The sequence below is a fragment of the Perca flavescens genome, chromosome 4 (genome assembly GCF_004354835.1).
Source record: "Perca flavescens isolate YP-PL-M2 chromosome 4, PFLA_1.0, whole genome shotgun sequence".
Classification (NCBI taxonomy): Eukaryota; Metazoa; Chordata; class Actinopteri; order Perciformes; family Percidae; genus Perca; species Perca flavescens.
In genome coordinates, this window is record NC_041334.1 from 37,503,604 (window position 1) to 37,530,645 (window position 27,042).

The following is a 27,042-nucleotide window of genomic DNA, read 5'->3' on the forward strand; positions in this document are numbered from 1 at the left end:
CTCCGACATGATTTCATTGAGAACTACTGTAAGAGATATTTGATGAATGTATTAATTTCAAACATAGATGGACCTTGACATTACTCAAGGTTATTTGTAAATACTGAGGGTGATTAAAATGCATCGCTTAAGTTAAAAGAAAATCTGAATAAGTTTGAAATAATTAAAGGTTTATTTACTTATGTTGATTGATTGGTTGATTGATTCCCTAACGATGGGTTAAGGTGAATAAAGTTTCTCAAGGGAGAGTAAAAGACGTGTAATTTACAGAGAAGACATGTATGCTGTAGCAGACAAAAAAATATGTAATTAATTTCAGTTGGACTTGTGAATTGTCAGTGAATGTGCACCCTTCAGTTTGTCAGATTGTACACAAATAAACCTCTTGAATTTAATGTGTGCTGTAGTTTGTATTTTTACAGGTCAAAAAACTTAAGCTATCTCTAGACCGTCTTATGATGGTACATTCTGAACACTTTTTGCCAATATCAAGTTAAAATTAATATGTATGAGGCTAATGTCTGTTTGTATACAAATAAAGCTGCTCTGAGCAATTTTGGCTTAAATTCAACAATGGTTGACAATATAATATACTAAAAACTGTAGTTTGAAACAGAGTTTGCTTGCACCGCCACTGTCTCACTGAGATCCAAGTTAATGCAGCAGCTAGATCACAACTCCTCCCAAACGATTAGGAAATCATTGCAGACCTGGACAAGGTTTGTGTTTATCTAACAAATGTTTGTTCTTCAAAAAATGATTACTTGTTTTTCTTCAACGTATAATATGCAGTGTTATCCTAAAAAATTGATGCATGGACTAATACAAAAAAAAAATCCCTCTCTATCATCTGTGCGGGACGTTTATTGGCTTCAGAAAAGAGTCGTTACCCACCCAACTTCTAGCCCATGAAACCAGGAACTGGATGGCAACCGTCTCTCAACAAAGGCTCAAGTGCTAAGAAACAAATTGTTTGAAGTAGGGATGCTAATTTAGATTTTATTTTCTAACCATCACACAATACCACCCACCCCTTCCTTTCAGTTACTGCCATCAGGTTGACATTACAAAGTCCTGTTGGCACGTAAAAACATATACAAAAAAATCCTTCATCCTTACCAGTGTTGTGTGTAACGCGTAACGCGTTACAACTGAAAATTTGGTAACGAAACGTAGTTCCTTTTTCAATTCGGCGCAACGTTACTTTTACCAGGGACAGATTTGACAGTGACACTGCCTCCTCAGCTGCGCGCTCACAAGCTCCACACGGTACGTGACAGAGGCCGGTAGCCGAGCAATCATGGCAAGTGAGAAGCAGCCAGCGCTTACTTTTGAGAGCGTTTTCAGCTTTGTGGCATTTTGCTGGACAGCGTTCCGAGCTGAGAACTACGTGACACATGCCACTACATCGCTGAGGACTGGCGGTTAAATCGGCCGTCCTACAAACAGAGCATGCCAGGCAGACACAAAGCTGACAACCTCACAGATGGATGCCGTGGAGATGGGCTCATACATAGGCTATACACGCAGCGGACCACAGTGGACTTGTGTCGATCGCGTGGACACACAACGATTTCCAGAAAAGAGGCTGCATGTGTCTATGACAATGCACGGACCATTGTGGCTGCGCGACCGGTACAAGTCGATACAGACATTACATACACTAACATACGTGTACTGTACCTGCCGATGTGCATTCAACCCGCGCTGGACTCGTTCGTAATGAATCAGCCGTCCCTCTGTGAGGAGAAAATCCAGTCTGCAGTGGAGTTCAGACACTTCACTGATAAACCAGAGATTGGCTTTATGGTCAAAGATAGTTTTTGTATAATTAACTCTTAATTCAGTCTCTGCCAGAGACGCCTGCTTTTAAATGTAACGTAAAAGTAACGAAAGTTACTTTCCATAGGGGCTAACTAAGTATAGTTACGTATTACGAGCAAACACTACTTTTTAAAAGTAACTTCCCTAACACTGATCCCCACTGCCATCATGACACTGAACAGTCACACATAGCATAGGCAACATTTCCCACTCTGTTCAGTCTTCTTTTTGCCCTATTTTGCATTTTGCACTGTTCGTATTGCCAATGTTTTTGCACAGTTTCTTCATGTATCCAATGTTATATGCATTTTGTTATTTGAGCCTGCCCTGTCAAAGACGAATTTCTGTCACTCGTGACAAAGTTTTTCTTATCTAATCTTACCGATAGACGACCCTCGTTGACCGGTCATAAACCATTAATACAAGGGTTTTCATATTTATGCTCTTTTCTTCTATTTTCATGTTTGAAAACGTGACATGAAGCGTAGATAATTTAAATGTCGCAGATTCTTTTAATGTGTTGAAACCTTTTTAAAAACGTACAATAAATAAACAATGATATAAGGGCCGTCCTCAAGGCAGCCCAGGGTACCAACTTTGGGAACCACTGGCCTAAACCACAGCATATTTTAATAACAAACACAAGCATGCTGACGCACCAAGTTGCTGTTGGTGTTGTTGCTGTCTTCCTCAGGCATGGGCAGGTACACAGCCAGGGCCACACAGTTGGCGAAGATGGCCACAAGGATTATGATTTCAAAAGGTCTGAAAGAGATTCATAGGAAGCTTCCATGCCAACCAGATGTCCCCCCATTATACAAATTAAACAACACTTTGACACACTTACACATACAGCTACAGCTGTGCTACAAATAGCCAAACATCTAAAGGCCAGTTCGGACCAAAGATTGGCGACGAGACAAATCCATTTTAGAACGTTGCAGCGGTCTGAACCGGCCCGTCTCAGCTCGACTCCAGTTAACAGAAAAGTCAGCTACAAACAAATGAAATAAAATGATCCATAATCCATTTTATTTCTATGTTTCAAACTGTCAACTGGTCGAAATGACAGAGTTTTGGGCAACACACAGTATGGTCGAGCAAGCGAGAGCGTAATCGGAAAGATTTATTGTTTTCGCCAATTCATCACTACTAGAAATGTAACTCACTATACTAATACAGCTTCAAATAAAAGCCTGAAAGTTGGAAGTTAGAACAGAAGTACGGAGACTCGTTGCTATAGAGATGATACAATGTCTTGAGCGTCTGGTCTAAACTGTCAGTTTTCAGAACCTTGCAGACAGGTGCGTTGCAAGTAGTTGCAAGTTTCAACTCGTCTCATCGCCAATCTTTGGTCTGAACTGGGCTCACCATTTAACTATTACCGAAAGTAAATATGGTCTGCGGTAGCAACAATCACATAACGTGTTTGATCCAGCCGCCCCGTTGACTAAGGCCCTTTTACTACTGCAGGATACTTCCACTCCACAATACTGATGCATGCCCTTCGGAAGGGATTCCTCAGTGTCAAGAAGAGGAGAGAGCGTGCAGGCCTCGGGTTGCCTCCTGTGGCCATCAGCTTCTTTAGCTTCTCCTTTTGTTTTCTCTTCAGAGTTTCCTCATCCATGATGTAGGACGACAATGGTGGACTGCTGCTGTCTGCCATTGTGGCTTCAAGAGTTTATTGAACCAAATGTAATTTAAATTGAAGGTGGTATTCCAAAAGGTCTGTCAAAGACTTCAAAATCCTGTTGGACTAGGTCCATTCATCCGTAACCCTTCTCAACTTGTCTCAATCATCTCTGTCACACACTCTGTCTCTCTCTGATGGTTTGACTGATCTCCCTCTCTTTCTCTGTCTCTCTCTGTGGAATGGCAGCTGTCCCCTCTACTTGTAAGGGATTGGTTTACTCAACAGCTGTTTGGTCAAGAGAATAAATATAGACAATGAGCATGCCTGTTGTGGCATGGGGTGAAAACAGAGGCATTTGCACAGATATAGTCTGGGTATAGGATATTTTTTTAAAGTGAGTGTGCCCCCAGACACAGAGGGGTAAAAGTACGGGGCATGACAAAAATAAAATAATTTATAAGAGGGATCACACGGTACTGAACAGTAATCTGTCATCAGCCCTTGACAACGAGGGGGTGGGTTTGTTATCTCTCATAGTAGACCTTGCCACATGCTTCTGGGATTGCCCTCTTGGAATTGTAGTTCCACTTTCTTTCTGTTGTCCATTTTGGCCTCCTTTACTGCTCTTCTCACATTGTAGGCTGCTGCTTTATGATTATCCACATTATGTTTCCAGACTGCAGAAGTTGTTGCAGTGAGTATGTTTATGGTATCCTATGGTAAGGTGCTCCCTCAGCTACAGCCAGAACCTGGAGCGCTACACAGGGGCGGAGCCAGACGTTGTAAACTTTCGGGGCTCAGACCAGACCAGGGGGAGGAGATTTGTTTTCTATTTATGGCATTGTATTTGATAATAGAATGCCTAAAACTCTGTACATCATTTGGGGGGAAACATCTAATTGTTCTCCAATTGTCTTCATTATTCTGAAATCAGAACACAACAAATGTTGACGATGACTAACTGTCACTGCTGCCACCTACAAAGGGGCAAAACATGTCTGTTACTAAACTTGAAACCCATTTTTGTTACACTCCGCTGGAGCAGAGTTCACAGAATGAATGGCAGTATTTCTTCAGTAATAGAACTTTCGCTCTATTGATTTGTCAGAGAGATTGAAGGGAAATGACACAAAGTTGAAGCTATTTTAAAACCCTAAAAGATCAGGGGCTTTTGAGATAACATTTGGTGCTGGAGGCCCATGAGCCCCCCCACCACGCTCTGCCCCTGGCGCTACAGGAGCTGTGACATGCCATGGATGGAGTGCTGCATGGCCAGGCTGCCAAAGAACTTGGGAAGGGAGAAGGCGCCCAAAGTCCTGACATTCCTCTCCTGTGTGGGAATGATAATGGTTGGAGACTACATCCCCTTTAAGGACCTGGCACTGCTAATCAAGCACATGGGGATGTCCCAGGCAGAGCTCCAACGGCTGCAAGATACAGCCACGCTTCATCTTCCCCAAAATCTGTTGGTTTGGCGTCACAATGATGCCATTCTATTCATGATGAACCACCTTCCCAAACCACCTAGCAACAGGGTCTTCCACGAAAAGGACATGGACGAGGCATAGGGCAGTGACGAGGACATCCAGACAGATGAAAGCAGCTTTTTGGCTGCAAACCAAAAAAAAAAAACATTGGCCAAGACGAGAATTGGCCTTTGTGGACCTTGATCCAGCCACAACTCAATGCTTTTTTCTTTTTGTTTGAAAGCAAAGCGCAAAAAAACTACCCAAAAAAATGTGAAATACACATAATTTAGTCTGTTTTGTTGTTGTTTGAGAAAAAAGTAAGAGACAGTTGTTAATAATGTCTGTTGTGTTGTTTTTGTTGTTTTAAATCAAAGAAGAAAAAAAAAAAACACGGTCATGGTGGGAATGATGTAGACCTACCAGACTAGACTAGACTTTTCATTACCTGTCATTTAGCTGACGCTTTTATCCAAAGTGACTTCCAATTAAGTGCTTTCAACCTTGAAGGTACAAACTCTGGCGAGGCTTTTTTAACTTTACGAACATCACATTCTGCGTCACGTGTGTAACCAGAAGTGAAGGCCCCAGCTCTTATCTGCATTTTGACTGACTAAGATTGCACTTTTTTTAACAAGTTTGTGTTACCTTTGGCAATGTTCTTTTATGTTTTTTGTCACTTTCTTCCGATTTTTTGGGTCACTTTTTTCAGAGTTGAAAAAGAAAATGTTTTTGTCGATTTTTTTTTCCTGCGTTTTTGTAGCTTTTTCCAACATTTTTCACTTTTTTCAACGTCAAATTTGACCCAAGGACATTTATATGACATTATAGCTATTTTTTTAGTTAAAAAAAGCAGAAATTACTAATTATTTTTGACTAATAGTTAAGATCAGAGGATGTTTATGTCAAAGTTTAATAAGGATGCTGTTTTGAAACCATTTAAACATTTGTTTAAAATGCTATAAAATTGAACAAAATTCAATGAAAGTAATCATTCTTTTTACCTGTCCAAAACTAACATGGATGCATGGGTGGGATCATTTATGCATCAATGTTATTTTTGGGCAATTTGGTTGAAAGAAACCCATATTGATGATATAAAAAACTTTGAAAACAGATCAGATTTGACCCGAGGAAAACACAAGGTTTACAGATGTGTTTAAAATTGTGACTGTTAACATTACGTTCTCTGCTTTAGATAAAATGTTGAATTTCCGCCACTGCCAGTAGTACAGGGGCGCTAATTTATGAAATGCTCCGGTGGGTCTTATTAGAGCAGGGATCTTCAACAGGGTGTCCAGGACCCCTAGGGGGTCTTCAGAGTCAATGCACGGGGGCCACCAAATTATTGTAAATAATAAATCCCCACTGCTTACTGGTGTATAGGTAAGGTACTGTAGTCACTAAGGCCATCCACAGGTACAGTTCATCCTAATGATTCACTGTGCCACATGTATGTTTAACATTAAAGCAAGATTTACTATAAAATCAACAATTATTAGGCTATTTGAATAGCTTTCTATGCCAAAAAGTATGCATAAAGGCTTCAGGCTGCCCTACATATTACTGAAGGCCCAGTTTTATGCAACTTGATTTTATACAATATATGTAGTAGGTGGTCCCTGCTCCATCTCTCTTTCAGTTAAAGCAACAGTAGAGAACTTTCCCTGCTGCGGTCCCCCTACAGGTTGGAAGCTGAATTGTCCATTACATTGTCCAGTTCATTCGAACTACAGATCCACTACCTGATCTGGCAAACTTGCATAATGTAATGTAATGGACAATTCCGCTTCCAACCTGTAGGGTTACGAAGCGGGAAAAGTTCTCTAATGTTGCTTTAAGGGGTCCTTAGCTTAAAAACATTGAAGACCCCTGTATTAGAGGATATGAATAAACCACCCATATCCTTGTATACGTTGACTTGTTGGACAGAGAGTCTTCTAACGAGAATACTGAATGTGGACTCAACCCAAATACGTCTTAGCCAGCTGGCACTGATACTGACCGCATTATTCAGTCCGTCTATACCCTGTTACATATCTGTGAGATGCTAAAAGGTCTTTTGCCTCCATGTAAGTTAACAGACAACTCCTATTACGCCATATTAAACCTTTTTTATTAGTTCTTCATTCTGATCCAGAATCACAGTGTGCAGTTTATTCTCCACGTTGCCAACAAAAACCTGCATGTGTCTTACGTATCAGTAGCTGCAATCTTAGTCTGTCAAAATGCAGATAAGAGCTGGGGCCCTGCCTCCCCCCTCCCTCAGGCTCTTTAAATAGACGTGCTTGGTCTGTGAGCTGCAGCTGCCTGTGTGTATCTACCGTGGTTTGACCCATATGAGCCTTTAAAGGCCAGTACCAACACAGATATTTTTTAGATTGAAGCTGCTTGTATGCTGAGTTTTAACTTTAAATCTTTCAATTTATGTGCCAAAAAAACAATATCAAGTATCCAGTGTTTCCTTCTGAGAGCCCTTTGAATAACTTATTTACACGAGTGGTTCCCATACTTTTTCCTGCCAAGGACCCCCAAACTGACACAAATTAGACCACGGACCCCCCTTTCATAAGATTTCATTTTTGGATGGTCTCCCATTTGATAGGATGTTTGCCTTTAGATGTTTTATTACACAAAGTGTATGAAACTCATGACCAAACTAGTCACACATTTTGTCGTTGTGTTACTTATGGATGGAATTATAGTGTAAATAAATGATTGCCCTTTTTGTTGGGGAACCCCCTCAATGACCTCAATGATCTCTCTCTCTCTCTCTCTCTCTCTCTCTCTCTCTCTCTCTCTCTCTCTCTCTCTCTTTGGTTAGCTCTTTGCACTTCTTTCTCCCCCTGCCCTCTCCTGCCCTCTCTACCATTCCACTCCTCCCCCTCACTTGCTCTCCCTTCTTTTCTGCCTGTCTTCTGAAGAGTCATTTATTTTTTTGTTTCAGGTCTTCTCGTGCGTTCTGACCTGTCTTTTTCTATATCAACGTCTTGTCTTTTTTTTTTATTCACCTTAACTCTTTCCACACAGACTTTCTGAACTTCTCTCAAATTCCCTAGAAAGCTGTTCTTTCGCCATGGCTGACAAAAGTCGTACACCAATGAGAAGAAAAGAGAAAGAAGAAAAAGAAAAAGAGTCGGCTGAAAAGACCAAGGATGTAAAGAAAGTGAAGAATCAAGGAGCGCAAGGAGAAGGGGCAGCGCATAATGGAGAGGGCCCGCCAGCTGAGGCGGCAGCTGGCAATGGTGCAGCAGCCAACGGTCAGAATGGAGATTTTCAGGTTGAGCCAATGGAATTACCTCCATTTGAAATCATCAAAGGGTAGGTCCATATCACCAAGTATGGTTCCTGAAGCAGTTTAATAGACAGAGCTAAGGCTGTACATAGCTGAGGTATCCTATCCTCATTCTACATTTCTTTTATTTCCAAAGTTTTGGCTGATGATCCCTTTACTCTGTCTGAATCAGATTCTCTAATGAGCTGATCCCACATGCTTGCACTGAGAAGTGTCTGGCATTTAAGAGTGAATTCCTTTTCATGCCCAAGGTGGTAACATTTTTAAATGTGTGACATACTAAACATGAGTTAAAATCAGCCAAGTACCTGACTATAAAAGTTGTGTCCCGACGCTGGAGTACCGTGTGTGCACTGCACTATACACTATAATAATATCAGGAATTTCATTTATTCCTAATTGTATTATTTTTATAATTTGGTGTGGATGTGTGCGATCAGATGGCAGGTTGTGTGTTGACTGTTGAACTGAAAGATGCACTGCCCACAGGAGGGACGGAGAGACAAATAGAAATGCTGAGGGGGACTCATTCTCGTTCTTTTGCACCGTGATTCTATTTACGGTGAAGTTCTCTTGCCAAAATAAAAATGCTGAAATTGATAACACAGTTTCAGCATCGATTTCCTGCCTTATGGTTTTACGCTGCTTGCAACTGTTTCTGCAGAAAGTACAGTATAGTCCAGTGGTTCCCAACCTGGGGTCCGGGCACCCCCAGGGGGGGCGGCAAAGATCACAGGGGGGGCGCGAGTCTTTATCTGGTTTGAGGTTGAGTAAAAAAAAAGTTTTTGCACATGTTAAACAAATTATAATACACTAGAATATCTAATGTATACAAAAGTCTGTATGAAAACTATATATTTTGTTGTATCCTCAATTTTCCTGCCCCACGGCATCACTATTTTATGAATGAAACATGCCGGAGAAACAGTGCTGATAACTCCTCTGTATCAAAAAAGAAAGAGAGGCTCTATCTCGAGAGTTACATCAACTTCGGTTTTGGGTGGGGGCTCAGCTTTTCTTAGACATGAGTAGGGGGGGCGCCAAGGAAAAAAGGTTGGGAACCACTGGTATAGTCCAAAGTCCAAACCGAGTCGGAAAATCGACTTCCAAATACAAATGGAACGGACCATGTGTTTGTAACTGCAGAACTTATTTTCAATATCAGTTTCTTCTTGAAAAATGTTGCTCAGACGTCATTGCGATTTGATTGCATGCAAATGATCATACATCCATATCTGCTTCCCCACCACCTTATTATTTTCTGGTACAAGTAAGCAGGCTGGTTTTACAGTATGGAGCAAGAAAGAGAGCAAGAGCAACAGCAGCTGGCCTGCCCCAAAGGATACACCTGGCTCTGGAGAACCGCTCAGCTGGGTGGGAGCCAAGAGATACATGCATCATTCTATTTATTTAAAGGTGCTCTAAGTGATGTGACGCATTTTTTAGGCTACAACATTTTTTGTCACATACATATAGCTGCCTGTCCCCTTAACACACTGTAAAAAAACGCGGCCTCTGTAGACAGCCGAGGCTCCACAAACGGCAACAACAAAGAAATGCGCCAACCTGCCCCACAAACCATAACAAACAGTGTTCCAGCCAATAACTGACAAGAAGGAGTTGGTCGAGTCATGAATACACATTGTGGAAGTAGCCTACTGGCTAACGCTGCTGCAGTGATGGCTCAACCAGCTCCTTCTTGTCAGTTATTGGCTGGAACACTGTTTGTTATGGTTCATGGGGCAGGTTGGCACAGTTTGTTGTTGTTGCCGTTTGTGGAGCCTGGGCTGTCTACAGAGGCCGCGTTTTTTTACAGTGTGTTCAGGGGACAGGCAGCTAGCAGATAGCGAGGAGATGTTTTTTTACAGTGTGTTCAGGGGACAGGCAGCTAGCAGATAGTGAGGAGATGTTTTTTTACAGTGTGTTCAGGGGACAGGCAGCTAGCAGATAGCGAGGAGATGTTTTTTTACAGTGTGTTCAGGGGACAGGCAGCTAGCAGATAGTGAGGAGATGTTTTTTTACAGTGTGTTCAGGGGACAGGCAGCTAGGAGATAGCGAGGAGATGTTTTTTTACAGTGTGTTCAGGAGACAGGCAGCTAACAGATAGTGAGGAGATGTTTTTTACAGTGTGTTCAAGGGACAGGCAGCTATCAGATAGTGAGGAGATGTTTTTTACAGTGTGTTCAGGGGACAGGCAATTAGCGGATAGTGAGATGTTTGCTGTATGTGATGAAAAATGTTGTAGCCTAAAAAACGCGTCACATCACTTAGAGCACCTTTAATGATAATAATTTTTAAAAGTTATTTACTGACTCGACAGAGAGAGAGAGAGAGAGAGAGAGAGAGGGATGTAGACTGTACTGGTTGGTTACAGTGGTTCCCAAACTGGGGGGCGCGTCCCCATGCTGCACTGTTAGAAAAGCATGGACAAGTTTGTGAAAGGTGTGCCTTGAAAATGCATGAAAAAATTTGTATCTACAAAAGGGGGGGCCTGCAGAGAAACGTTTGGGAACCACCATAAGAGCTGGGTCACATGACCAACCAGTCTAATAATAATGCATTGGAATTCCAGTCTCAGCCATGTAGACGGTTTGAAATTAGCTCTGCCTGCTGCTGCAGTCCTGCCCCCACCTTCTCAACCTGACACCCATCTCACCAACCTTCATGTTCGCTCGACTCAAACAGAAACAGGTGCTGTGGTGATATCTAATCCTGCTGTAGATCCTGTCGTCTATTTAAAAGACCACACCAGGGTTTTTGCATTGGTCAGCCGAGTATAACAAGCTGACGGTGTTTGAGAATTATTTCCCAATTAATGCAAGCGGTGCTGTTATTTTTTAATCTGTTTTTCATTGGTTCATTCATTAGCAAATATGAAAATCAACTCACAGCTGTACTTTTTGAGGTTTAATACCAGGGATTCCCCTAGGTTAGTATCGCTTTGCCAGACCATCCTCTACAGCGCTGCGGAGGAGGGTCTGGCTAGTCCACACAGCATTCCAGGATGGGAGAAAAACGCGCTCTGGTTTATTGGCATTTCTTTAAACCAATCACAATCGCCATGGGCAGCGCTAAGCTACGCACGGAGCCGCAGCAAAATAGCCTCTGGAAGGAACTTGTTTGGGTGGAGCGTGTACGTTCAAAGGTTGTTTTAGTCGTGCAACAGAAAACTCAGATTGGACAGATAGTCTAGATAGCTGTCTGGATTTACCCTGCAGAGATCTGAGGAGCAGTTAACCATAGTCCTCACAAATCCACCAGAGTTGTTCGGAATTCAGAATTTCCTGCGGCACCGGAGCAATCCCGGAAATGGAACGACGTGTATATAGACTACCCCTAGGTTGACTGCATTAGCCTGGCGCATGGGTCGGATAGGGCACAGCACTTATTTCAAAAGAAAATAAGTCACTTTTAAAGCTGGCTTGCCTTCCACTCCCATAATTTCCTTACAAGCGCTGTAGCATTTAAAAGGCCAATTTCTTTAAATAGAGTCCGACGTAGCGCCGACGTAGTGCTCACTCCAAATAAAGCATCACTTCCAGCAAACTTCACAGAGAACAATAAGGGGAAAACAGCATCACAGATCTGTTTTAACCGAATATTCTCTAGTCCAGCTCAGCTGAAAACAACAACAAATACGTCAGCACGCCGTTAGGCTACCGACGTTATCTTCGCTTCACCTGTTCAACTGACTTTAGCAGTTTAGATAACACATTCGACTGTCCTGCTGTTACAGATGTGAACTACATGTAACCACGGACAGTTGCCTCGTTTATGGACCGTTCACAGCAGTGTTATGCTGTTGGGGAAACACAATGGATATTTGGTGTTATTTTTTGTTAGTAAAAAGAAAGGTTTTTCTGGTTCCCGTTGGCTTGGCGACCCGCCAGGCCTGTGTAGTTGGTAAACACTGAATACTTTCAAAAATGATGATGATTTACAAATTCTTCCTGGTGGTACATTCAGGTGCCAACGTCAAGATCAAACTCAGTTAATGTTTCACATAATTTACACAGAGACCTGGCTTCAGGGAGATTTCCCAGATACGGTGGTTCAGGTACAAGGCTTCTCAAATGTTTGCATTAATAGGAATAATAACTCAAAAAAAACAAGGGGAGGTGGCATTCGTGTTGTTATCAAAGGCTCTTGGTGCAGGAATTACACAGTAAAAGACATAGTATGTGTTGAAGAAATTCTAGAGAGCTTATTTTTCTCTGAGTCTTGAATAAGTTTCAGGAAACATAGGCGTAGCAGCATTTATTGACAATTGATCAAGGAGGATCAGGATTAAGAATTGGGACCACTCTGTAGCATCGTGTAATACCATCCCAACTCTGAGAATGTCTGTGTTAAGGTTAGCTTTTTATCAAATACAGGCTTTCTCTAACCTTTAATCCCAACACATTCTCACTCCCAGTGCCTCAAAAAGGGATGCTTGGTCAGGTGCCTTTGGCGTTTGTACTGTGGGCGCGATAAACACATATTCTGATCTTAATCATGAACCCAACACCTCAGCACACACCGAAAAAACAATGTCAGCCTGACCATACTGCAGTAGAGTCTATCCTTAGGTGTGTGTGTGTTTATTTAACTGTGTGTGTGTTATACGACAGGTTAATATGAAGGGTTGCCGAATCAACCTGTAGACGCTATTGATTTTTGGCCTGGTTGTCAACAAAATAACGTTTTTGACGTCAGATATAAGTGAAACAGTCCCATATTGGTTTTGCTATCTAACATTCCAATGTTTCTTTCATTTATTCTCTTTTACACAGGGACCGGATTGATCCTTTTTCCTATAAGTTCCAGTTCAAGAACGTGGAATACTCCTCGGGCCGCAACAAGACCTTTCTGTGTTACCTGTTGGATAACGGGACAGCCGATGGGCTACTAAGGGGCTGTCTGGAGGATGAGCACGCTGGGCTTCATGCTGAGGAGGCCTTCTTCACACAGTGGCTGCCAAACTATGACCCTGCACTCAAATACACAGTCACCTGGTACATACCTCTCTTAAACTGTCAGATGGTATGTGGCACAGAGAATGTGGCATATTACAAGAACTTATTTTCAGTCTGGACAATATGTTCCATGTTGTTGACGGTTTTGAATATTTTGTAACTTGCACTCTTATAGATGCTCTTAAATCCACACATAAACCTATACATTGTGTAGCCATTTATGCATATAATATATCCATGATGTATTATGGGTCTGTTCAACACACTCTTACTCCCAGCACGTCAAAAAACGACTTGGCTTGGTCAGGGGCCTTTGGTGTTAGTTGTGACGCAAAAAGTCTACATTAGCATCTCAGTCAGACAAAGGGGGCTTTCAACTAATTCTAAATGTAGTCCCACTGCGACAATATTTGTCGCTCTGGGTACCCCTTTGGTGTCATTTTTAATTGCGCTTGGTCAGCACACTGCAATTGAGGCCATAATCTCATTATGAAAATGTTTACTGAGGTAATAAATCAAGTGAGAAGTAGGGTAATTTTCAATTCAATTCAATTCAATTCAATTTTATTTATAGTATCAAATCATAACAAAAGTTATCTCGAGACACTTTACAGACAGAGTAGGTCTAGACCATACTCTATAATTTTCTCATAGACTTCTATGGAAACAGACTTCTTTTTGGAGCCAGTAGAGTCACCCCCTGCTGGAATTAAGATAGAATGCAGGTTTAAGGCATTGGCTTCACTTTTCAGACCTGGAAGCTTCGTCCATTATTTTTACAGTCTACGGTTCAACCAAGTGTGTCAAGTTCCTCATTTTCAGCTCAGAGAGCTACAAATACATGTCAATACACTTGTACACAATAATGAAAACATTCTTTGTCCATACATTAAATGCATCTTAATCTGATTATCCTTATAATGCACTGATACAATGATAGAAAATTACGTTTCTCTTCGTTTTGCCACTTTCCTTTCAGGTATGTGTCTTCCAGTCCATGCTCTGCTTGTGCTGCAAAGATAGCTGAAGTGTTGAAGGCCAATAAAAACGTCAGGCTGAGCATCTTTGCCGCTCGGCTGTTTGAGTGGGAGGAACCAGAGATCCAGGCCGGACTCAAGGCCTTGCACGCTGCTGGATGTAAGCTAAGGGTGATGAAGCCTCTGGACTTCTCCTACACCTGGGACACATTTGTGGAGCACGAGGATGAACCTCTGAACCTGTGGGAGGACTGCAAAGATAACTATGAGTATTATCATGAGAAGCTGGCTGACATTCTACAGTGACCACAGTAAGTGTGAAAGGAAAAATCTGATCTTTAATAATGTAATGTGGAGACAGGCAAAGAGAGAGAGAGAGAGAGAGAGAGAGAGAGAGGGAGAGGGAGAGAGAGAGAGAGGGAGAGGGAGAGCTATAACATCCAACAAAGGTCTCTGACAGACTATTCCAGACCAGAGTGCCAATGAGCTTTCACACCACCCCAAACAAACCGGATTATCTGACCAAATGCTCCAGGGTTCGGTTAAAACGGACCTAACTGCTAAGGTGTGAAAGCACCCTACAGGGCGATAAGCAAACGATAACCATGGATATGTGGTTTTAAACATCGTTCTAACCCCAGTGGATGGTGGAGTCCACACCACAACTATAACGACAATGGCAGTTGCGAACTATATTGTTGGGATCACTTTCAGAGCGATTTGATGAACTAGAAACACTGACAACCAATCAAAACACTTCCAGTTGGGACACAGAGACACTGATACAGATATACAGAAATATGATTTGTTGGAGCCATTACACCACTTTGTTTTGTTTTGTTTATATACAGAGATGTACTCAAGTAGATTTTTCAGATATTTTTACATTACTATTTATTTTTGTGGTGATTTTTTACTTTTACTCCTTACATTTTAACACGCATATTGTTACTTTCTACTCCATTTTTCTTGGCACAGCTACCAGAAGACTTCCAACTTTCAGACAGGTTGCTCACGCCACATTTACGTCGTCTCTTTCAGTTGGAGGCTGCGCAGTAACGCTCAGCGCTCACCGGAAAAGTGCTTCTAATATCCGTCACTGGTCTCCGTCCAGAGCAACGGGGTCTGTTGGTCCATTTTATATATGTCAATGGTATAAATAGTTACGGCGATTCCATGACGTCACGTTTGCCCGCGCCAGCCGGGCTGCGACTACTGTACTGTACCACACAGAGAAAAAAGTGAGAGAAAAGAAAAAGAGACTAGCTGTCCGGAGGATAATCAGTTGAGATTGTGTGTGAATGTGTAGTCGTATAACTTATGTTGTCAGTTCATTTAAGCCTGTTGTTGTATTGGTCTATAGTTCTTGCAAATGTAAAGTAAATGAGCTAGTGATTTTGTTGTTTGTGTTCTTCGCCTGTTAGCTAGGTTGCACGTGGCTGTTGATTCATAATGGCGAACGCCCTTGCTTTAGGTGCATTCTTTACATGCCACAGTAGTTACACTGCATTAAGATAATGTAATTAGTGGCTTTATTGTTATTGTTATAGTCACACAGTAGTATGGACGGCGACATGATTGAAAATGAAGAAAACAGAGATCCCAGAGATTCGGCAGACAAGCAGCAAGACATTCCATTCAATCATCCTTGGCCTTATCTGAGAGACATGTTTAGGCATCAAGAATGTACTGTGTAACTCTTAAAATATGGGGAACTTCTTAATTAATGTCTGTTTAGTAACTCATATTTAATCCTTTATTTTCTTTCCAGAAGCCATATTCGAGCACATACACATACATGTAGATTCATTTAAATGTTAAGGGGAAGATTAAAAAAGAGAAACTGGATCTGTGAATTCTCACAGAATCACAACTGAATTCATATCTCACTACTCAGTCAGAATCTTATTAACCTGGAGTCCCAGGCTCTGTCACAATAATCATATATGTGATGTTTTAGGTCTATTGGCAGACATCCATTTAAAATGTAGGCAATGGCATATAAAGAGCCTTTTCTCCTTGTCCACTGAAGTTTCTCAGCTTGCACTCTAGTAACATTTGTGTGGTCCAGGTAGCTTTGCATAAAAAAGTCATTCGCAAGGCTACTTTTACTTTTATACTCTAAGTACATTTCCAAGCCTGTACTTTGTTACTTTTACTTGAGTAAAAAAGGTAAATCAGTACTTCTACTTTTACCAGAGTATTTTTTACCACAAGTATCTATACTTCTACTTGAGTACGGGAAGTGAGTACTTTTGCCTTCTCTGTTTATATACCACGTTGGTTGTGCTGATTAATCTACAGTTTTTTGTTTGAGCACTGGGTGGAGCAATGCCTTTGGGAAGGCATACAGGTAATCAGCCACAGGTACACAGGTGTGTGAAAAAAGGGGAAAGCATACAGCTTTTCATTGTGTCAGGTTTGCGTGCCATTGTTTGATTTGTGTGCAAAAGAAAATGAATGGAACTAAACCAGAAACGAAATCAAATGGTCTGTATTGCTTGTGCGACGGTGAGCAAGCCGTCAGGAAAATAAATGGGTCACAGCACCGAAATGCAGACAGATTGTGGACATTGATTATTGACATGCAGAACAGCATCCAAGCAAGTTCTCCCTTGGTCCCACCTCATGGCCTTACGTAGGACTCTACATGATTCATAATAATTATAGCAGTTGGTATGATGAACAGTGGCAATTATAGTAACAATTAGGATAGTAGAACTGTGATTAGAAATAATAGCAGTAGCAGTGCAAGGCGTTGAGCAGGACTACGTCAGCAGCTGTAAACAGCGATTTGGGTGCCACACCAATCCAAAAAAAAACTTTGGGGTTTACTGGGACATGAAGGCACTCGGATGGAAAGAGAGAGGAGAGAGGAGCTCAGTGTGTCAGAGGAAGTCCCCCGGCAGTCTAAAACTATAGCAGCATAAGGCAAGGCAAGGCATTTTATTTATATAGCACATTTCAGCAGCAGTGCAATTCAAAGTGCTTTACATAAAACAATTAAAACACAGTTAGAAATTAAAAATAATTAAAACAGAATTAAAAAAAATTAATACAAAATGAAAAATTGATAGAATACAGGAATAAAATTCACAATGCACTACAAGGAATTAAAAAAAGGCAATGTCAAAAAGAAAGGTCTTCAGCCTTGATTTAAAAGAGCTGAGAGTAGGTGCCGACCCACAGTTTTCCGGGAGTTTGTTCCAGATATGTGGAGCATAGAAACCAAACGCTACTTCCCCCTTTTTGGTTCTGATTCTGGGGATGGCAAGCAGACCTGTCCCAGATGATCTGAGAGGTCTGGTGGTTAACTAAGAGCAGCACAGCTGCAGCTATCCTCCCCTGCTGGTCTTGGCGTTCTCTGCCACTCCTCACTCCCTAAAATTATACAAAATTTAGATTAGACAAATTGGACATTCATTGTGGTACAGCTTTTGCACTGCATTCCTTCATCAGCAAAAGACCAATAAAGAATTTCACCCAAACTCAGAAATATTTAGAGACAAACATATATATTGTACTGCACCAGAATTTTCCATTTCATTCTTTTTTGACCACAACAGTCATACACTAGGCTTTGACCTAGTCTAGGACTGATTGCTGATTTTTAACACAGTTAATCCAACACAGTTTCAGGTCTTTCTGTGAGATCTGTGTCAACTGAAAAAAAAAATTGTGAAACCAATGAAAAAGTGTTGGAACATTTGCAAGAGAAGACTTCTGCTGTGCTAAGAAGGCGATGATCATTTTCATTAAAGTGCTCATATTATGCTCATTTTCAGGTTCATAATTGTATTTAGAGGTTATATCAGAATAGGTTTACATGGTTTCATTTAAAAAAAAAAAAACATATTTTTGTTGTACTGCACATTGCTGCAGCTCCTCTTTTCACCCTGTGTGATGAGCTCTCTGTTTCAGCTACAGAGAGAGGCATCTCACTTCGGTTCCATTTTTATTGGGAGTCACACATGCTCAGTACCTAGGTCAGCACTACAAGCTAGTCAGAAGCATGAGGGCGTGCCCTCACAGTACCTAGGTAAGGACTACTAGCCAGTCAGAAGCAGAGTATGAGGGCGTGCCCTGACAGTACCTAGGTAAGGACTACTAGCCAGTCAGAAGCAGAGTATGAGAGCGTGCCCTGACAGTACCTAGGTAAGGACTACTAGCCAGTCAGAAGCAGAGTATGAGGGCGTGCCCTGACAGTACCTAGGTAAGGACTACTAGCCAGTCAGAACAGAGTATGAGGGCGTGCCATGCTAGCAGCTAGGCGAGCATTATAACGTGTGTTACAAAGTGACCACTTTTGTCTCTGAAGTAAAGGCTGGACTACAACAGAGCTGTTTGGAGCAGTTTGTGAACAGTGTTTTCTGTTGGAGATGGTAAGTCCATTTGGGGTGGACTTTGGACTTTTTCACTTTGTAAACCTATAACATGCACAAAAAAGATATATAACACAACAAAGGAAAGGGGAAAAGCCAAAAAGCATAATATGAGCACTGTAATGAAGTGGGGCATTAACCAATGTATTGTAATGAATGTACTTTACATGGATATGTTTTTAAAAAACTCAAAACTCTCTCTTTCTCTCTGTTGACACAGGAATCCAGTTGGGATCATCATCATCAATACTTGTACATCATCACTACAGAGGATTCAGGTTGATACTGTTGTTGATTGATAGTGATACATATTCATAGTCCATATGAATCTGTGAGAGTAGAATAGCTGTGTGTGTGTATGAGTCAGGGTGTTGACTTTGCTTTAGTGTGTTTGTGAATGTTGTAATCACACTTTATGTGCCATGGTGAAGGACCCTCCCCACAACTCCTGGAAGTAATCACGACATCTGGCTTCCACATCTGGGATTATCCTGGTCCCAGACATCGGATCTTTACACTTGTATGTTGTTTTTTTTTGCACATTTTTTGCACACAGTGATTTTTATAGAGTGCTAGAGTATTTCCACCTTGAATAGGTAAATGAACAACCCGTTCTCATTCCCAACTCATTAAATACTGACGCAAAAATCACCCTTTAGCGTCTGTATAGGACGTACAGGGCAGCGCAGCAGCTTGTCCTCCTGTAAAAGCAGTTAAAAGAAAAAGCAGAAAAGCCAGTCGGACTGATCAGTCTCCCCGTGTTGGTCCAAAAAGTGCCTCAGAACACACCGAAGAGACGAGACGTAATACGTCTCCATAACAGCAGGCGGCACTAATCTGTATTGTTGCCCAAAAAATGAAAACCGGCAGCTGATTGGACGAACGCGTCACATTGGTTTGTTTTCTCCGGAAATTCAAAGCCAGAAAAAGCCAGCTGGTTCAGAATACGATCTCATATTGTACTAAAATAGTTCACTGAAACGTGTTTCTGAAAACATTTTAAGAGAGAAATAGACCGTGCAGTTGCTGAATCTGTCTTCATTTCAGATCAACAAAGGTCAGTTTATGATGACGTAATATAAAGAGCAACAACGGTAGCCAGTAGTATGAAAGACCTAACATCCACATAAGGAGGCAGGTTGGGGCAGTGGATGGGTCAAACAACGTGCAACTTGTTTCAAGTGTCACAGTAACTTACATTTTTTTAAGCCCACCAATGATCTTTCCCTAACCCTAACTAAGTAGAGTTTAACCCTACACGTTGACAAACATCAATATCACCAAATCGGTCCCGAACCAGTGCGTCAAAAAGTGATGTCTACGGTCAAGACCAAAGGTGTTGAAAAATGACGCCAAAGGGGTACCAGAACATCAAATATCACCACTGGTGGAAGGTTAGGGTGGTGGATGTGTCCCTACCTACGATTATTCCCTAACTAATTGGTTTTACTCTGCACAGTAAATAATTACGTCTGACTGAAACACTAAAGGAGACTTTTTGCATCAGTAACTAAACGCCAAAGGCACCTGATCAAGTGTGCGTTTTGTTTGACGCGTCTGGAGTGAGAATGTGTTGAAATGAAAAAAAGGGAAAGACACAATATGTTCATATTCAGGATATGTCATTTATGTAGCAGATAGCTCCTGTATACACAATTGTATCATTCCTCCACCTTCAGCAGTTGAGGGTACACCCACTTTAGTTTGTGGTTGTATCCTGGACTGTTGGATTTACCGCTTCTGGCTCCTACATGTGTGAGAGACAACTGGGTCTGATGTACATTGTGTTGAGATGAGCGCTGTAAGAAAGTGATGGGATTAAAATGGCTGTATTACAGCTTTAGTCTTTTGCTCACCACATTGTTTATTTTTTATTTTTTATTCGATATTCATTTAACCACAGAGTCCCTTGATATTAAAATCTCTTTTTTGAGGGAGACCTGGCTAAGATTAGCCTAGAAATCTAGGCGCACCCTAGTCTACATCTTGATGTGGGTCTGGCTTGTCAGGCTAGGCCAAGATAGCACACCGATACATGGTGTACACACAATTATTAAATAGAGCATGTCAAAAACATACAAGGCAACAGACAAAAGACAATTCACTAGCAAGGACCACACCATCAACCAGATACGTTTTGAACAATTAAATAATGAAAGATGATTGGAATTCGAGGCATGGAATCGCTGGAATGCGAGACGTAAAGTCACTTGTAGTCATTAGTTGACTTGATGTTGACTGCGTTTGGGGAGATGGACCCCCTTAGGACCTAATGAAGAGGAGAAAGGAGAAGAACAGAAAGAGGGTGGGAGGGAGGGGTGTAGAAAGCGGGAGCGAATGAGATGAGAGGGTTAGGTGGGTATTTATAGGAATACTCTGCTAGGTAGCATCAATTAAAATAGAGCACATTGAAGGGACAACAGATATATTAATTCATGCATACACATATAGTATATAGATATATGACTGTGACAGTTAAATAAAAGACACATATGTGTTTACATTGTCAGACTGACCTGCTTGGGGAGACTTGACTGACAGCCCCATTAAAGGAAAAGCTGTTAATATTGATTTGATTGGAGTGCATATTACCAAATAATTTAGAAATGGATCCAATGACTAGAACCCAACTAACACAGATGGAAGTTGGAGCTTTCTGGGCCCCCTGGCATTGGACGCTTGATGGACTCACCACTAGTTTCTCTTCAATGACCACTAACAGGCAAAAAAAACAAACAGGCTCCACCCTCCTACAACTGCGATGGCTGCACTTGAATGGACGAAAGCTTCACGCGTGAGGCTGTCTACTTCCAAATTTCTAAACAGACAAACATGGTGGCCATTTTATTATTTTACAAAAATAGTTCACTGAAATGTGTTTCTAAAAACATTTTATGTAAGAAATAACAATTAAGGATTGACAATGGTCAGTTTAAAAGATTTTTAAAGAGGTTTTTGAGAGGCGGCGAGTCGAGCTGGATGCCCCTGATTTGCATAAAGTAGCGTGAATTCAACTTTATGCAAACGAGGAGCGGGCGACTCGATGCCCTGACCCTGGAAAGTGCCTTCGACGCTACAAGAATGTGTTGTTGAATGCTGCTGCTCACAAAGACATCATCTGTTCAGATCCAAATTATATATCTGTCTATTTGCTTTCTGCCTCCTGTTTGCTCAGTTCTTTCAGCAATAAACAGATTTCAATAGTCTAGCAGTCTACTTCAGTCTGTTTCTTCAGTTCACACTCACGAAACACAGCAGCAGATCTTTCATCATTCTTCAAGCAGCTGACCGAATCGATCACAGCCTTGACACAGTCTTTACTTAATTAAAGTTGTTTCTTCACCACACTCTTTAGGCACAAAAAGAAAGGTAAGATGAAAAGGGCTGTAAGAGACATTTTGGTTTACATTGAACTTCCTGCTACATGTTGCAGTTTTTCACTGTCAATTACAATAAGGTATTAGAATCAAGAGGTAACTGGACTCAGTTTTGGACCTGCCCCCTCTGCTAAAAAGAAATCCTAAAGGAAACACTGATCAATCAGCAACCATGGTGACCGTGCTTTTGATAGGCAAAGGGGTCACTACCCCAACATCTAACAAGCTGAGCAGCAGTTCAGAACTTCTAAAATGTGTCCTGCGTCCTGATGGGGAACATCCCTGCCTGGTACCGAAACAGCACCGAACAGGACCGCAAGGCCCTGCAGAGAGTGGTTCTTTTGGCTGAACATATAATATAACCTACATAAATAAAACCCAACAGAACATCTCCAAATTTCCCTTCTCTTATTCATTTTCTAACTGGCTGTCGTTGTCACACCACAAACATTCTGACACCACAAACATAAAATCTGCACCCACGCATTCGGCAGAATGTTTTCTCTCTGATATCTTTATTTAGCCGATAGCAGTTACAGACTTTGACCTTAAAAGAGCATGACTAAAACAATAACTACACAAAGCTTAAACAATATCTGCTATCATTTTTCTATGGAGCCTCTTTCATAACTGTTTCTACTCTCATGTCACCAAAGTGAATGGAGCGATTGTAAATGTTTATGAACTGAACCCTGCTACGTATTACTTTGTTCCCCCGCGATCTCGTGACTGCTTTCAGAATCATTCATAACACAAAACCTATAAAAGATTATAAAATAATAATAATCTGATAAAGAACACGTGGCTGCAACCGTCTCCTTTCGCTTTATCTGAATCTGATCATTGAGGCAGCTTGATTCAATGAGACACGTTTGGTATTTTAGCAGAAGAAAGTAAGACAAAAAAATGTTATCAGTAAACGGGTAGTCAGACAGGTTTGCCTGTTTACCAGAAAGTCTGTAAACCTGTCGAGTAATGTAACACCCAGCAATCCATCATCCACCATGTGCCACCATCATTTCCACACAAACTTTCTTGAGTAAGCTATTGTTAACCCATCACTGTCACTAAACTAATTAGAGCATATTTCCAGGAAGTGGCATCATATTTTTTGATATATATTTTTTTTATGCATATTTGAATGATCCCCGGCACCAGGGCATACTGGCTGGACTAGTAGTTATTCCAGTTATGGACTGGCAAAGATCAGACTGACAAAAGCATTGTCCGGCTTTTGCTGCTGCATAAATGAGACAAAAAGAAACCATGCAATTCTTGAAGCACCTGTAAAGGAAATGCACCCCTAACTGCGCCACCGAGGAAATAGCATATCGGTGATCTTGTGCTTTTTTCACATATTTAAATTATTTAGTTATTTATTTTGACAAAGGACAATGCACAACTCCTTAGCAGTACCAAAGTTATGCTATTAACTAGTTTGGCTCAATGATCATTTTGTTTCTTTGTGTTGCCGTTCTCAAACTGTTCGCTTCGGTAAACAAATTTAGAGCTAGCAAGCTACACTCTAACAACGGCAAGTTTTGAAGAAAATTTGGATCGCGCATCAAGGCAGGCCTTCTTTATTCTTTCTGAGAATGATTGTAAAAATTTACAAAGAATATGCTTATGGCACTTACTCTCTAACTGGGACGTTTTTGGATCGATTGGGGGGATTGTTGTGAAAAAGCTCACATGGCGATACACTGGTAAGAGCAAATTACATTAAGCCTACTTTACTGTATTGTTGGAACAGTTAACTTCAGTTAATATTGTGCAAATGTTCCACCAACACAAGTTCCTTCCCGAGAATATTTAGCAGAGCCACCGTCGCTGCGTCCGGAGCGTAGCACCGCCCAAGACGATTGTGATTGGTTTAAGAAATGCAAACAACCCAGAGTGTTTGTTGCTCCTATCCCAGAATGCATCTGTGGTGCGGAGATAGAACTGGCAATGCAAGACTAGTTAAAACAAATTAATTAGTTACATCCCACCTCCGAAAAAGAGACAGCAGCTGCAGGATGATGTAACCAGCTGATGAGAACTGCTGATATCATGAATGACAGCCCCAGACAATGACAATGACAGACAATGACAGCAAGAAAATATGAATATGCATGCATGGTTATGCTTAGTTTCCTTGTGTAATGCTTGTATAACCTCAACTCTGTTATGCACAGTCAAGTTATAGACATCATCATCAGCATGCTGCAAGGATGTCACATGAATTCATGAATTGTTACAAATTTGATCTCACAGATGTGTATTGAAATCACGCAATTATGTGTAAGACTTTTTGGCTTTTAAAAATTGTCAGTTAGTCTTGGCAAACAGGCGAAATAAAAATAAACACTGTAGCTAACACAAATATGAAACTATTTAGATGTTTAGACTATTTAGATATTTAGAAAATTCCATTTGCTTTTATCCAAATGGTTAGTTCTGTCATTTCCCGTCTGCTATTAGACATCAGGAGGCCAAATCACACTCATTTACACATCCAGGGCTTCACCTGACATAATTGTGTCTGCCTACAACACACACACACACACACACACACACACACACAGTACATACAAGGCCCTCCTGCTAGGAAAATGTATTCGCTGTGCAAGCTGCCTGTCTTCTGACATGACATCATGTGATTGGTTGACACAGCCATCAGTGAAGACAGTCAGCGGCCAAGAAGTCTCTGAAAACTCACTGAAGTTTCAGGCCGGATTACTAAGCTTCTGGGAGGGCTACGAAGGCACCAAATCACTCTTTGGAAAGGCCTAGCTGTTAGCTATCATGCAGAGGTATTGGAGATGCTGTGACTTGATTTTAGGATTAATAATTCTACACAAAGACAATGTAATTCCATTATGGATTAAAAAGCTTCTGGGTGGCCTATAGTTGCATGGAGGACTTTGTTAAAACGGCACATTTCTCTGCTTCTAAACAAAAAAAAGGGGTTAATATTGTGTTCAATTGCTTCCAGTAAAAACTACAAAGGCAATATGTTGTCTTCACTTTGGATAATGGCTACTCTTGTGGATAAGCAGGTCCTGTTTAGCGTCACTGCCTGCTCTAGCTCTATGAACAAACTGCTTACAGGCTGGCTGCTGCTGATTTGCATACAATAATGTGAAGGGATTTTCCCATGGCCATTCCAGGAAGGTTGTGCACTTTTTAAAGTCCCATCTGAGATTATTATCACAGGCACACCAAGCAAACAGGGCATATGTTTCAGCTCTACACACAACTGCATGATAGAAAAGTGCAATTTTTGACAGAGCTTCGAGGCGTTGCACAGCCCCGACCAGAAATGTAAGGGCTAAAGCATCGGGTCACAATAAAAAAATATAGTGGCCTATCTCATATCACTATGCTTCATCATCAAAAACTAAAACATAGGCACAAATGTTTTTGTGTCTTTCATAACTGTTTAAATGGAAGAAACCATTTAACTATGTGATTACTTACTTTTATGGTAGAAGCCAGAGCCCGTCTACGGAAAGCCTGTTCACTCCCTATTCAGGGTAAATAGAGACAGCTAGCTAGACTATGCATGCATGCACACCAATTCTAAGCTTTAGTAAGGAGAAGCTCTGAGTTCCTCCTGTAAAATAGGATCCTCAGCCTGGATCATTCATTTTAGAGAAGCCTAATATACCCTGGAAGAGTGCCTTCTTAAGTAAAGTACATTTTCTTTCATCTATTGTAAGATTCATATTTTGTTGCTTTGGACAAAAGTGCCTGCTAAATACAATAACCATTTCAATCAGAAGAGACTTGTTTGCAGATATGCAAAAGGTTTTAATATACCACAGCATGTGGTGTACAATGTATTGGAGATTGGACTCCATCGTTATTAATACATTTAATATATTAATAAATTAATAGGGGTAGTAGGTAGTAGGGGTAGTGAACCAAGATGTAACCCCCCGATGGAATCCAGACACTGGTGGTGGCGGAGAAGCTGGAAAACCAGACCTAGGAGGCATCGGAGCGACAGACGGAGAACCAACAGGACGGGAGGTGGAAGGGGAGGAGGAGGGACAATGTCTTCCTGAAATGACAGCTGATAGCACAGGGAGAGAAGCAGCTTTTTAAACCAGTGATGAGATGCTGTGATTGGCCTATGGGATCCTTAGCCGTTCCTGATTGGTTTATCAGAAGGTGAACGCCTCCAGCGCTGATTCGCTTTAGGAGGGACTGATTACTTGTTAGGTCTTCCTGAAAGAATTTTCGCTGAGCTACATAACCATAACCCTTCCCAAAAGCTACAGTAAAGCTGAGAGTAGTATATGCCCTGGAAAAGAGCACCAATACAAGAGAAGCAGTGTACTCACTCACTTTTAATTGACGATCTGGAGGCCATAGAGTACACAATGTCCATATGCAAGTGCAAGCAATTGCCAAAGACGTTTAGAAGTATAATTTCAAATTATTTAATAACATTTAAGTGTACAAGTATGTATTGTCAGTAAAGTCAGTCAAAATGTTGCCATGGCCCACACCAATGAACAAGAAAGATTTACTCTAACAATGTAACCTTTAAAAGAGAGAAACAGAGAACTTTGGCTTTGCAATGCTACTGAATAACATTGGCTAATTAAGCAATTCAAGGAACACTGATGCTTGTATCAACACTGATTTTATAGATCACAAAGGCTACCCAAAAGGCTAACCGCTAGCAGGTTACCTGACAGCCACTGACTTTAATGTTACAGCCAAACTGCTTGACGTTATGACTTGAGGTGCATATAATGCGCACGCATGTGCACGCACACGCACACGCACACGCACACGCACACACACACACACACACACACACAGTCCCCTCCCTTCCTGAGAGTCCCTGTTAATTTGCCTACACATTACCACATCGTCATCTACTCTCTCTTCCATCCTTTCCTCAATCGCTCCCTGTCATGGTCACTCTCCTCCTCTCAGCTTCTTCCCTGTCATGATCATGTTGTTTCTACGTCTCTGTATAGCCAGCCACCTCTCCTCCTTCCTCTACTTCAGGTAATTCTGATGTTGAAGCAGCTAGTACAGCCCCAAACATGTCAGAAATTTTGGCACATTTTGAGGCATCTGCCTCTAGTTTCTTAATCCTTTTCTCCCGTAATTTCTCTGCACCTCCCT

General features: G+C 41.4%; 2 protein-coding genes across 3 annotated transcripts in view; one reads left to right on the plus strand and one right to left on the minus strand.

The window, feature by feature from the left end:
- Positions 1–3,664, minus strand: part of LOC114553640 (dihydropyridine-sensitive L-type skeletal muscle calcium channel subunit alpha-1) — a 38,401-nt gene extending 34,737 nt beyond the window's left edge. For both annotated transcript variants that reach the window (XR_003692360.1, XM_028574943.1), the window contains exons 1-2: positions 3,303–3,664; positions 2,484–2,589 (exon numbers count right to left, since the gene is read on the minus strand). Coding sequence is in view for 1 of the 2 variants with exons in the window: in XM_028574943.1 (XP_028430744.1) it covers positions 2,484–2,589; positions 3,303–3,490 (294 nt within the window). In the remaining variant the exon portion in view is untranslated. The remainder of the gene's footprint in view (positions 1–2,483; positions 2,590–3,302) is intronic.
- Positions 3,665–7,757: 4,093 nt separating this feature from the next.
- Positions 7,758–19,260, plus strand: apobec2a (apolipoprotein B mRNA editing enzyme, catalytic polypeptide-like 2a). The gene is made up of 4 exons (XM_028575864.1): positions 7,758–8,244; positions 12,994–13,215; positions 14,156–14,464; positions 18,756–19,260. Exons 1-3 carry the CDS (start codon positions 8,000–8,002, stop codon positions 14,457–14,459), a joined length of 771 nt encoding a protein of 256 aa, XP_028431665.1. The 5' UTR covers positions 7,758–7,999; the 3' UTR covers positions 14,460–14,464; positions 18,756–19,260.
- Positions 19,261–27,042: the final 7,782 nt, after the last annotated feature.